This window comes from Triplophysa rosa, linkage group LG4 (assembly GCF_024868665.1).
Source record: "Triplophysa rosa linkage group LG4, Trosa_1v2, whole genome shotgun sequence".
NCBI lineage: Eukaryota > Metazoa > Chordata > Actinopteri > Cypriniformes > Nemacheilidae > Triplophysa > Triplophysa rosa.
This window is the reverse complement of record NC_079893.1, coordinates 10,018,820-10,031,934: the sequence shown is the minus strand read 5'-3', so window position 1 is coordinate 10,031,934 and position 13,115 is coordinate 10,018,820. Positions and strand designations below refer to the sequence as shown.

The 13,115-nt window shown below is 37.1% G+C and overlaps 1 protein-coding gene across 1 annotated transcript; it reads right to left on the bottom strand.

The window, feature by feature from the left end:
• Positions 1-827: 827 nt before the first annotated feature.
• On the bottom strand, positions 828-5,116 carry apela (apelin receptor early endogenous ligand). The gene is made up of 3 exons (XM_057330899.1): positions 4,874-5,116; positions 2,880-2,966; positions 828-1,149 (listed from the first exon to the last, which is right to left on the bottom strand). Exons 1-2 carry the CDS (start codon positions 4,989-4,991, stop codon positions 2,881-2,883), a joined length of 204 nt encoding a protein of 67 aa, XP_057186882.1. The 5' UTR covers positions 4,992-5,116; the 3' UTR covers positions 828-1,149; position 2,880.
• Positions 5,117-13,115: the final 7,999 nt, after the last annotated feature.

Genomic DNA, 13,115 nt, shown 5'->3' with positions numbered 1-13,115 from the left:
AAAAGTTAACAGACAAGAAAACTTAGCAGATGATGCATTCAGCAGAATGATTTGTAACACCCCAACACATTTCCATTCAATTACAGCTCTTAAAAAAACCTCTGAAAAGTCTTTTATGTTTTCCTCTTTTTTTAGCCAACAAACCGTCACCTTGGAATGATGGTGTTCCATCTGACATTTTTGTAAAAATCATTCACATATTCCTATTCTGTGACAATTTATTTACAAAATGAGACCTTTTTTTCTTTACTTTTTGTACATTTGAGGTTATTTATTTAGAAAACAATAGGGGTTTATCTCTAAATTGAGAATCTTAAAATCTTCAAAACGGTTTAGAATGCAGATAGTAAAATATTTGGAAGAATGTTTGTATCCAAACACTTATGGGGCACTATTGACTTCCATAGTAGGGAAAAAACTACTATGGTAGTCAGTGGTGACCCAGAACTGTTTCATTTCCCATGTTTCAAAATATCTTCTTTTGTGTTCAACAGAGCAAAGAATTTTATACAGTTTTAGAACAACCTAAGGGTTAGTAAATGATGACAGAATCCTTTTTGGGTGAACTGTCCCTTTAAGGCAAAACTTTAAACGGGTGCTGAATTATTTACTATATTATCAGATCTGTAGAATTAACATGGTATCAATAATCATGGTTCATAATATCACGGTTATTGACGATGCCAGTATATTGCGACATCCTTAGTGTGCATTCTCGAATTTACGACTTTAGCATTGCTACCACCATCCTCTACCATTTAAGTTACAACAACAGACATGCACTGAGTCTGGTTGAAAAGATAATACACTTTTTATTTAAGCAGATTAATAATAAAACATTTCAAGTGCATAACTTACATATAAACACATTTCATACTATTTACAATGAATCTGGCAAACTCAAACGGATGGAGCGATGAGCATGCAGAATCTTTGATTGGAGCGGATGTCTTCACGGCTTGCTCACCAACACTCACTCGACTGAGTTAGTTACAGGGGATATATCAGTCCTTTGTGAGTGTTTTAATTTGTTTCCTTGACATTGTTAAAATGTAATCCAGCTGTTTGGCTCTTGATGTCCAAAGCACCCGATAGATGGTTTAACATGGTTGTGTTGAGGTTTCTCTTCAGTTTGACCTATGTGTTTAACTAAAAGAAAATAAAAAGATTTTAATTCACAGCTATCACAAATATTCTACAGTAATACATTTATTATTATTCAATTATGTACAATGTTTTTCATAGCTTGATCACTTTTTGTATTTTGGACATTGTTCTTATATATATATATATATATATATATCAGTAAGTGTGTGTGTGTGTTTTGTTAACTCCAGACTTGCTCTGGCTCATTGTGTGGGGGTCACAGAGTAAAGGTTAAAGGTGACAACCTCTGTGGACAGTCTGAAAACAGTAGGCGGCTCCGGTAGGCTATGTGTGTCCCCGCAGATACAGTGTCACGTCACACACACATTTCACCATTGACACCCACCCAGAACACACTCTGAATCCCCTCACCCATTTTAACTGTCAAGAGTATGCGTAGAGGGAAATATATTGATTTTTAGAAATGAAACCAATTAAAAACTCTGTTAATGAGTGTTCGACTTGTTTTATGTCTGTTTGTATGTCTGTAGGCCCAGCTGCTACTTTATTACTTGGTATCCTTGAGCTTTGCTTTCGGAGTAAACCCTTTGAAAGTTCGCTCAAAAATGAAATTCCTTTATTTATTTACTCAACCTCATGTCATTCTAAACCTGTGTGACTCTCTTTCTTCTGCAGAACACAAAAGAAGATGTTTTGTAGAATGTTGGTAACCAATAAAATTAACCCCCACTGCCTTCCATTGTATGGACACAAAACCACAGAGACATTTAACAAAATATCTTCTTTTGTGTTCCACAGAAGAAAGAAAGTCAAGGTTTTAAACGTCATGATAGATTTTCTATTTTTGGGTGAACTATCCCTAAAATCTGACCTTCAGACTAACTTATTGACATGTTTTAGTTATTCGATTACATAGTTTGTGATTTCTAAACCTTTCACAGCCACAAATTTCCTTTTGAAACTTTTTATATTTTTATGTGCCCCTCACATGTGTAGCCAAACCTGCACTCTCACAAAACCCCAATTCGCATCTATACCACCGCATGACACACCTTTAGGGTCTGTCATTACACCTCCCATTAATTTAACATTTTCTCTTCCGTAACTTTACACACTTGGACAGCATATATTGCTCACTGCCAGGTGTTTTTGAGTGCTGGCATTACTCTCGAGTCCCACCCAAGCTTTACTGTGTGTGTGGCTGATAGTTAAAATGGGTTGTATTTATGGGGGTAGGGCTTTTCTTGTCTGTGTGTGTGTGCGTGTGTGTGTCTCTCTGCTCGGGCTGTATAGGTTTCCACTCTTTTGTGTGTCTGTATATGTGTGTGTGTGGGTGTGGAGTGTTTGTGTTTGTGTTTACTCCCGGTCCAAGAGAAAGTCTCACTGCTATAAAGATCCAATAATTTCCCAGCTCATTTAGTACAGGGTATTTACCCAAAGTCTTTTCCTCTCTGTTTGTTTCCACAGTGGCTTTAGGCCGCTGGAGATCTGACGGGTGGTTTGTTAATTAATGTGGCTGTTTTTCTCTGAATGGAGAGGCAAACGGCATTCTTAAATGAAGTGCGCACACTTGTCGGGTAAGGCTCGCTGTGTGTTGTCGAGGTGTCCCGCAAGTTATTTAAGGTATGTTTTTATTTGTTGGCAAATAGTCGCAGGGAATGTCAAAATGTGGGTTGATGCTCATCTTAAACAATGTGTTATGCTTTGATAGCTCTGATTCAATATTTACTCATTCCAATGCGTAATAAAAATAAAGTGTGTGGGGGACTCACCTCAAGGGAATGGTACTCTGGAGTGAAGAGGTAGACACCGCTTTTTCGGGCAATGTCTGCGATATTTCCGCCTGAGGTTCAGAAAATCTGCAAGGGGAGGCAAATGAAACGGTTGTCAGGAATGAGTCAAATAACAAGCAAAGTACACCTACATTTACTCCATTCACCTGTGAACTTTGCACTCCTCAAAATAAAGGTGCTTCAGGGATTCTTCGCATTAAAAGAACTGTTTTTGGTTCTTTATTTCTTTTTATAGTCATTTTTCAACTACAGAAACCTTTTATGCAATAGGAAGGTGCTGTGCATGTTAAAGGTTCTTTATTGAACCTCACGGCTGACAAATAAAAGACAATTCTTCACAATATTAATTATAATATCAACAATCTGCTGTTTTCTCAAAGTTTGGGAGGGGGGTTCCCCCTCGTTCCCAGCACCCACCCAGGATCTACACCCCTGATTGGGGTGTTACCTGAAATAAAATCAAAATGAATGGTCTCCCCAGTAGGTAACAAACAATCTGGAGGGCAATATAACAATCAGAGGTTCTCCTGATAACCGTCATGCGACTTCCCTCCATAAGCAGCTATTAGATCCTCTCCCAGAGGCGCAGGGACAATGGCGCGATACCCACGGGAGGAGATGCGCTTCACAAACGTACGCCTTTGACTAAAGCTATGCGAACTCCACGTACCTCCCTCTCTTTTTCTCTTTCACCGCAGTAACCCTATGCTAATGTATTATACCTATTGTGCTCAACATCATGACTAACAATGAATGCCGGTGCTTGATCGCCCACGGGCACCTGATTAATTGCGCATAGCCGCCACAGCAGCGGGAGATGAGAGTTTATATACACGTATAGCGCGCGCGTCCCAAGTAAAATACGGTGCGACTATGCCTAAACATTAAGTAGCCTACGTGTTAGAATGTTTAATTTAAAATAATATTACTAATAATAATATTAATTGCATATATGAGTGACAGCAAAATGAAACCAAATACAAGTGCATTTAATTCATATTAGTAAATCGCAAAAATATACGGTTTATTCACGCGCCCTGTAGGGTCAAATGAGACTCACCGCAAGCTCGTCTGTAGAGCTGCTGAGAGGAGTCAAGCGCCACTTAAAATCCACTCAATTGCACTGACCCTAAATCACCCATGACTGAGCACTGACCACAGACGAGCACTGCCAAGCACATTTCAATTTACTAATGAGTTATTAAGCTGACGTTTATCCAAACCCGACTCACAGCTGAACACAGACAGGCCTGAAACAACCTGTGCTTAACGAAAATTCGTCTAATTAAACAGACAAGAAATAGGTAGTAACTACAAATTTGCTACTTTAACCGTGGTGTGTAAAACTGTGGTTAAAATAGCACTAAAGTACTTTAACAACTGAACCAGTCGTTCACACAATCATTGTGCGTTTGTGTATTATCACGTTCTTGCAGCTCATTTTGCAGAGCATTGGGTCATGGGTTCGAATACCAGGGAAATGTATAAATGTAACGTAAAGGTTAATGGTTACAGCCTTTTATAATGTAGGCCTAACTATAGTTTAACAATGATATTTGTAGTAGGCTAAAACAATGGTAGCCTATTACAAACGCACCAAAAGCATATAGGCCTTACTCCACTTTTACTATAGTAGGCCCCTATGGTTAATTTTGGTAAGGGTAACCAGCCCAGTGCACGAATTAAACAGTGATTCGTGAGATTCATGGGCAAGGTAAATAAATAACATTATTTTCTTTTGCGCAAAAGCGAGAATTATTTTCCTCCCGATCAATTTTCTATTTTAAATTTCATAATTTGTGTATGGTTTCAATGTGGCTATAACAAAACTGGGTCGTTTTTAACAAACAAAAATAGCTAAGTAGCATCCTTTCCTATTTCTAAAAATCTCCGTTATAAATATCCGTTAAAGTCATTTTTGCTACGCAAAAGTTTTGCTATTGTAGACGTCAGCTCTTCATCACACATCTAGCCTGTCTTTAAAAAGTCGTCTTCAGGTGTTAACGGTTTTGTACCTTTTTTCTCCGCGCTGGTGATGAGCAGTGCTGCCAGCAGCAACAACAGAAGATACAGTGGATGGAAGAATCTCATGGTGATGCTGTCTCTGCGGTGTGACCCGTTAACTCCGGCGAACTCAGTGAATAACTGATCGTAGAAGTCTTCTTATGAGACTATCAATGTTGTTATCAAAGCCGCTGTAACACGTTGGAAACAGACGCTATACTATCTCTAACTTTCTTCAAAGTTACAAATCGCTGCGTTGTTCTCTCTCTCCTCACAGGAATGGATAGCTAGACAGATGACCTGATGGGTATGAATGTCCAGTCGGGACAATGTAGCTTCACCCCCTCTTTATACAGACAAGAGAAAGGGGAGGAGAGAGAAAGGGTGGAAGAGGGCACAACAGAAGAAGGGGTATGTATGGAAGACCTAAAACTGGGTGGGGACATGGGACATATAACCTACACACACACACACTTTGCATTGCACATATTGACCCCACATGTATTAGGTAACATAGTTAACAGAAAAGTATACCCCCAACCATAAGATTGTTGTGTAAGATTCCATTGTAAGACAAACTAACTTGTGAGGACATTTGAAGGCGAATGCTTATAAATTAGAAAAATAATGTTTTGTTGTTAGCATTGTTTTAGTATGAAAAAGATTTGCAGGAAGTTGACATGCAGTATGTATTTCTCGTGTATCTGAACTAGAATAACTAGAATAATAGAATAACTACAATTACGTACCCAACTGTAGCTATGTAACAGTTTTACAATTTCGGTAACAAAGTTGTATGAAAATTTTAAGTGAGAGAGTTTTATGTTTATCACTTGACCAATGTGAATGGATGTTATATACAAATAGTTGAAAAGACTTAAAGTATTGATACAGTCATTTATCATGTTTATTAGTTTTACAATTTCTGTAACAAAGTTGTATGAACATTTTAAGGGACAGAACTTTTTGAGTTTTGGTACACATTTTTATCACTAGAACAATGTAAATTAATGATATACAAAAAGTTGAAAAGACTTCTTAAAGTATTGATGCAGTACTTTGGTTTTTAAAATTTCGGTAACAAGGTTGTATGAACATTTGAAGTGAGGAAGAACTTTTTTAATTTTTTTTAGCATCATGTAAAGGTGTTCCAATAAGCATCTTGTGTGCTTCAATGGAAGCATGTATCCTTATTACTTTTATATAAGGAGTTATCATGACCAATGTCACAGTTTTGCTTTACTTGATTAACGAAATACACAATCTTAAATATTATTTATAGCTAGGCCTATATATTATATAACGTTTTTTAAAATATATTTTCAGTGTGGACACAGATTGTAGATTGCACAATTTTGTCTTTGATGAATTGTCATCTTGGAATTATAAGGCTCTACTTTACATTATGTGATGTTTTTTCTACGTTGTGTAGCTACATTTTGGGACTTTTTGGAAAAAAGGTTACAAGGTTACATTGAATGTAAAACTTTGAAACTCAATATCTCAAAACTGCTCAGAATGCAGACAGACCCTATAATACCAATATGTGCACTGTAAAACAATGTTGCTAAAGACGGTTTCAAAGTAACAACATAAACAGACTATGTCTAGCCAGTATTATTGTGGGTTACCAGTAGAAGAACCATTACTTGGCTAAACTTAACTGTGAAAAAGTTACACGACCCATTCAACAAACTGTTTATTTTAAAAACATGATATACCGTACAATAAAGTTCAACAAATTTTGTAATACAATTATACAAAAAAATATATAAATAAATACTATTTTAAATTAAATTAAATATAAAAGCCAGACTGATAAAAACCAGAGACCGGAAGTTAACTTCGGGCCAGATGTGCACTTCCGATGAAACCTATATGTACAAAAATATGTTGAAATTGGTTAACTTCTTTGATGGGTTAACGCAATGTGAATTTTTCATTTATTTTAAATAAGTCCAAAAGACTTTTAATTCTCATTTTAAATGACAGTTTATTTGTACTTAAAAAATAAGGCAAAACACTGTAAATTTACAGTGAATTGTATTGTTGCAAAATGAGCGTGCATTTGTCTGATTTTGTTTTTGGTGAATTATTGGTTGGCTGGTCAGTTAGGGGTGTGTGTGTGTACGCGCGCGTGCGCGCGTGTGTGCATGAACGAGCTGTGAAGTGCTGATTATAGTGTAGCTGTTGGATCTATGAACTCTCTCTTCACTAATGAGCTACTATTGTACTTCACTCCCTAGAACAAAACCTCACAACAGGAGAGCCAGTCTGACACACACTTACGCACTGGCCAGAGTCTGTTAAAGCTAATGTCTACCTTTTTCATCAAAAGTATGGATTTGCATGTTCTAATACTCATCAGCTTGACTTTGGAGGCAAAAAGTCACGGTAAATCACCCAATGACTTCAGAGGCCAAACCCCCAAAACAACAAAATTATTATTTAAGCATGCAAAGATAAATACAGATTACATTAGGGATTGCTACTGAGCCTGTGCTAATTCAGGAACACCCCCTGTGTATCACAAACTGCTAACATTTGCACGTAAATGTCGTTCGCATTGACTCCCTTGAGCTCAAGTACAAGTATAGCAAACCTTAGAGAAAACAGCAAGTGAATAATGAAAAAAATGAGAGTCTTATTGACTTACTGAAGGAGAGAGAGCGAGAGAGAGACAGAGAGAGAGAGAGAGGGGGGGGGGGGATTTTATGTCAGTACAGCCTCTATTGTTCAATAATGGACAGATACCACACCGTGCTTGTGTTATGGGTCCGATATGGTAATGTTATTAGATTTACAGATACTCTGCCTGCGTCCCATGCATGTGCGTTATAATGAGCCGGAGTCGCGAAAGGCTCGGCTCGTGCAAGACAATGCGTAAAACTAGTATAATATGCAAATGAGGAAATATGCAAGTAGCAGCTCCATCAAGCAAACAAATGCGAGTAAATATCGGACCATTTGTAGGAGTATTTAAGTGAATGCAGACGATCAATAATGGGTGTGTGGGGAGGGGTCGACAGCCTTAAAGATAAAATGAGTGTGAGAGTATGCCTCGGCTGACCTCTTGGAGTGTAAGTGTGTGTTTGTGTCCATAATTAAGTACATATGTGTGCCATATGTGCGTCCACTCTTTGACCTTTCTCAAAAGTGTGTGTGTTCTTGTTTGATATATTAGGCTTGTCATGGCCGCAGTCAGTTTGTGAAGTGTGTTGCATCTTTTTAAATGAATATGGTTATAATATGACACGCATTTTATTAAGTTTATCTCATTTACTGCAGTAGTCAGTTGTTATGAACCATCCGTTTGTGTGAGCTGTTTATGTGTGACTACACATCCTCTGAGCCTTTTCCATGTCAATTAGGATTAGAACCCAGCATGTAGCTAATGGACGAGGTAGGGAGACAGACCAACAGCCGACACTTTGCCCCTAAAACCAGCTTTTGACCCCCATCCCAGCGTGTGTGGGTGTTACGTTTGTTGATTTGTGCGTACGTGTGCGCATGCAGATGGCCTTGAGGTTATTTACTGGTTTACGGCGTTTACAAAAATGTTCCCCATCAACGTTACACATTCCATATTCGCCGCGTCTTCTAATTCTCTCCGGTGGTTCACATTGTCCTCTGCACTTTATTCCCTTAGTTTAAATATGCTAATGAAGTGGCATTCTTATTCGGAGCCACCTGGTATCCATGGAGACTGATACTGTATCTATAGAAAAGAGTCTTGTGTAGAGACAATGATGTAGGTATTACATGCATGAAAACACATTGGCTCGCTGAGATTGTTTGGGTCGCTTTGCTCATTGACTGGCAATGGAATGACAGACGCACCGCACAGGCTGATGGGTTGGGTGGATATACTGTGTCTGTGATTATGTGTCTATGTGTTGTAATGTTTGTTTTATTGGGGATTAGATGTCATTACCTGGATTAACCTGCCTGCTCAAATAATCCTTCCGCCGGGGGACAGGTGACCGACAAATCTCTAGCCTTAAGGTGCAGTTTTGCCGTGTGAAAGAGAAATGGATCTGGTGTGCGTTTCTGTGCTGTGTTAATTCTATAATGCAACAAGTGGCCCATAAAAATGCAAACGCCTTTTTAAATTGTAATGGGATTATATGTTTTTTATGTGTTTATAAATGTTGGGGCTCAGAGGTACACAAGAAAGGAATTTTGCAGTCAGATATTCACACGACACACACACTGACCTCAAATACGCCTCTGTCCCACCAGGCAGAGGTCGAGTCCATCCCTCAGGATCAAGAGCACATAATGTGTCAATCAGTTGATAGACACCCCCTACACACACACAAACATGTATAAAAATTGGCGGGCCTATGAATTTTTTTTTTTTAAACGATTACAAATTATATTGAAAATGTTTTTTTTGGGGCAACCTGTTGACGTAAGCACCTATTATAAATAAGTAGGTAATAAAAGGTTGACAACTGTTTTGAGAAAAATATAATTATTATAATTTTTCACTAATTTTCAGCATTATTTATTTCGTTTTACCTAATAACTCTGCTATTTATTCTAAGAATACATTTTATTTGTATACTGTATATGTTACATTTATATATTATTTTATCATGTGGATGTTTACACAGTAAAGATTTGTGTTGAGTTCAAAGTGAAAGTGTCATTGTTGCTGCCAAGTGCATTGGATTCATTGTATACGATTGCTCAGCGTAACAGGAAATGTTATCAGCATGTAGCTTTGTTACCTGTTGCAATAGCAGATAAGAGTGGCATTCCCCATAACCTTTCTTCCTCCAAAACTAGATTACTATCCCCATTTACAACACACACACACACACACACACTGGAGAGAGAGAGAGAGAGAGAGAGAGACAATACCTCCTTCTACAGTTTACAACTTTAAGTATACTGCCAGGAAGCACATACCCAAACTACTCCCCCAACATACCCTCTTCCTCCAGCTTAAACATATGTTCCTCCACACATAAACACATAAATTCCATATTATAAATACCATATCACACACAGTTCTTTTACATTTTTTTGACCAATAGAGAGGAGTTATTTAAAAATTTGGGACAGAATGTTCCACTTCGCTTGTTAGGTTTCAATTATGTTTCAAAAATGACTTGGCTTGTTCAATTCAGTTTTGGCTTGTGTTCCTTGTTGTTTCCTACAACATAACTTGAATAAAGCAACTTTAGATATGCAACTGATGAGCTTATATTTTCAGTAGCTTGTGTTCTGCAGTGAGGACCACCTCTATATTTTCTGGAAAAAAAACGAATCACTTTTCTACCGTTAGAGGGCGCCCTGTATGCCGAACCCTTTTGTACAATCGGAAAAAACTGTGACTAGGCCTACTTTAAAAAAGAATGCTTTATGTTTTACCAATAAAGTTCCTAAGTTATAAAAATGCTACTTATCACAGCATACTTAAAATAGTGAGCACGAAGTTAGATAAAAAAATAAATAAACTCTGCAACATTAAACAATATTACAAGACTTTAAAATGATCTGTCAACAACACCAGCGCAAGATAAAAGTTATCTTGGAATTGTGTAATCATTTTTCCAGTTCCTTTGAATATGTTTAAAAATGTTCCATTGCAGAATTGGCCATATTTTACAGATTTGCTTACAACAAAAAGCAGATGAAAAATCTAAGATGCAACATTACACAACATTAAAACACTTATCTGTGTCAACACGAGAACGGTTTCATAGAAAAGCAGTTTAAAGTTATCTTTAAATTTGATGCACAAATTAATGTTTAATGTTTAACATTTATACAATTTTGATTACAATTTGGTCGTATTAGCCTTGAATTTGTGAATTCATGTTGACACATACTGCACTTGAAATCGGCCTTCAGCTCCTATGAAGTTTCTCGAATGCCTCACTCTGATGATACACAGCAGACATGAACCAATTAATAACACTTGGATTACAAAGATTTTAAGATATAACCAATTCTGGAAAGAATTTTCTCCCATTTTCAAGATCGCTCCATGATTGGATAATCCACTGATCAGATACCTTTAATCCAAAGTGACTAAGCAGTAGGATAATTACAAGGATGGATGTCCTGAAGCACTGTGTTTTTAATTGTTTGCTTTAGGCCACAGGGGTAACAGAACCAGATTTTTTTCTTTTTGGAATGTGCACATCCTTTACTGTTAGGCTGCCTTCAATCATATAAGGGCTGAAGGATATTTGCCCACCAAAGCTTAAACTACTTGAAACCCCAAAGACAAGCCTACTCTAGACATGTTTTTAATTATTATATCAGACATTTTAAGATGATTAAGATGGAAAGGGGGAGGAGTTACAATTTATAAATCCTCTTTATCTTTCTTCACAGTTTAATTAAGGATTACAATCATACATTCAAGTTTAAATGAAAATTTAAAGATTTTTAATTGATATTGGATGTATTTGCATTTGTATTTGCTTTTGTAGATCTTTTGCTTTTGGCTATCATAGTAAATTGAAGGTAGCACGTGCAATCCCAGTAAGGAAAAACATGTTTACGTTTGTACATTTTCAGAAATGTGATCTTTAATACATACTGTGTTAATTAAAATAAATACATAAATAAATTATTGCCAGCCACAGCCTAGCAGAAATCAACACATGAAAATAACATTAAAATAGAAAATTCATGCAATAATTTAAATCTGATTTGTCCCTGCACCATCGAAAATGGCTGTTGCAAAGCTATGATACTCATTGCGTTTGCCACCTTGCATTTGCATATATGCATACTCCATTAAACTGAGTCTCTGTCTACAATCCCACGATCATCCGGTCAGCTACGCTGAGATCACACCAGTGTGGACACATATTGCACAAATGAGTACTGTATATAATAGTATGTTCATTTTGTACTGGTTTCGGTGACATCTTTTTTTTGTGTGTTTTTCATTTGTTGTGTTGTCTACTGCACTGTCTGAATGCCATCATCTATAAAACACACATACACACAGTCATTGATTGAACAAAGTGTCATATTTAGTTAGTAAGCTACACCAGAGTTTGGGTATGTGTTTACCTTGATCACTTGTATTATGTCTGTAGACAGCAGCCAGGCCAAATAAACACATGACAGTAAAGGCAATGAAGATGAAGACCAATTCAAAATTTGAGAACGGCAGATCCATAACAGACACACACTCTTACAGCCCTACACACAGAGAGAGAGGTGAAAGTATCAAGTACTAGGATATAGATAGAACTTGATAACAAAAATAAATTAAGTTAAACTGTAAAAACACTATATTAAAATATTTGATATATTACTTTGGATATCATCAAAAAATAGAAAATGCTAATATCTCTTCTTGCTTGCCTTCTGTAATAAAAACTGATGGTGTTGTTATCACAGAAAAATCCAGTATGGTGGATGTATTCAACAGACATTTTGTTAATATAGGCTGTGTCTATGAAAATAGCTCCAGTACATCTAGTTTGCCGGTTAACCTGGCATCTCCTATTCAATCATCTGCTTTAGGCTCTCCTTCCTCCTCCTCCTTTTCTTTTCAGCCAATTCAGGAGATTGAGGTACTCGAGGAGCTGCTTCATTTGGACACTTACAAATCTGCTGGATTAGACGAATTAGATCCATTGTTCTTAAAGAAAGCAGCTCATACTATAGCATCACCTATTGCTTGTATTTTTAATCTTTCTCTCCAATCTGGTGTTTTCCCGATGGATTGGAAATCTGCTGCTGTAACCCCACTTTTTAAAGGGGGTGATAACTCGGATTTAAATTGTTATAGGCCTATATCTATCTTGCCCTGTCTTTCTAAAATATTAGAGAAACTGGTTAATAAGCAGTTTACGCACTATTTGGAGATTTACAACGTCGTTAATCAGGCTCAGTCTGGTTTTAGATCCGGGCATAGCTGTATTACTGCTACACTTAAGGTCCTCAATGACATTACATGTGCCATTGACAGAAAGGAGTATAGTGTAGCTTCATTCATTGATCTGGCAAAGGCTTTCGATTCTGTGGACCACGCAATACTTGATAGACTAAAAGGCATAGGAATTTCTGAGAGATGTATGGCTTGGTTTAGGAGTTATTGTTATGACGGTTTACAATCAGTGAGGGTGGAGGGGTTTTTGTCAGACCCTATGTTATTATTGAAAGGGGTCCCTCAAGGAAGTGTTTTGGGGCCCACACTTTTTTAATATTTATATTAATGATATTACTTTT

Excerpts from the sequence above, each read along its gene's own strand:
- apela (XM_057330899.1), bottom strand. The coding sequence starts at position 4,991 with ATGAGATTCTTCCATCCACTGTATCTTCTGTTGTTGCTGCTGGCAGCA. Across the intron at positions 2,967-4,873 it reads AGACGACTTTTTAAAGACAG|ATTTTCTGAACCTCAGGCGG; the intron begins GCTAGATGTGTG and ends CTCCCCTTGCAG.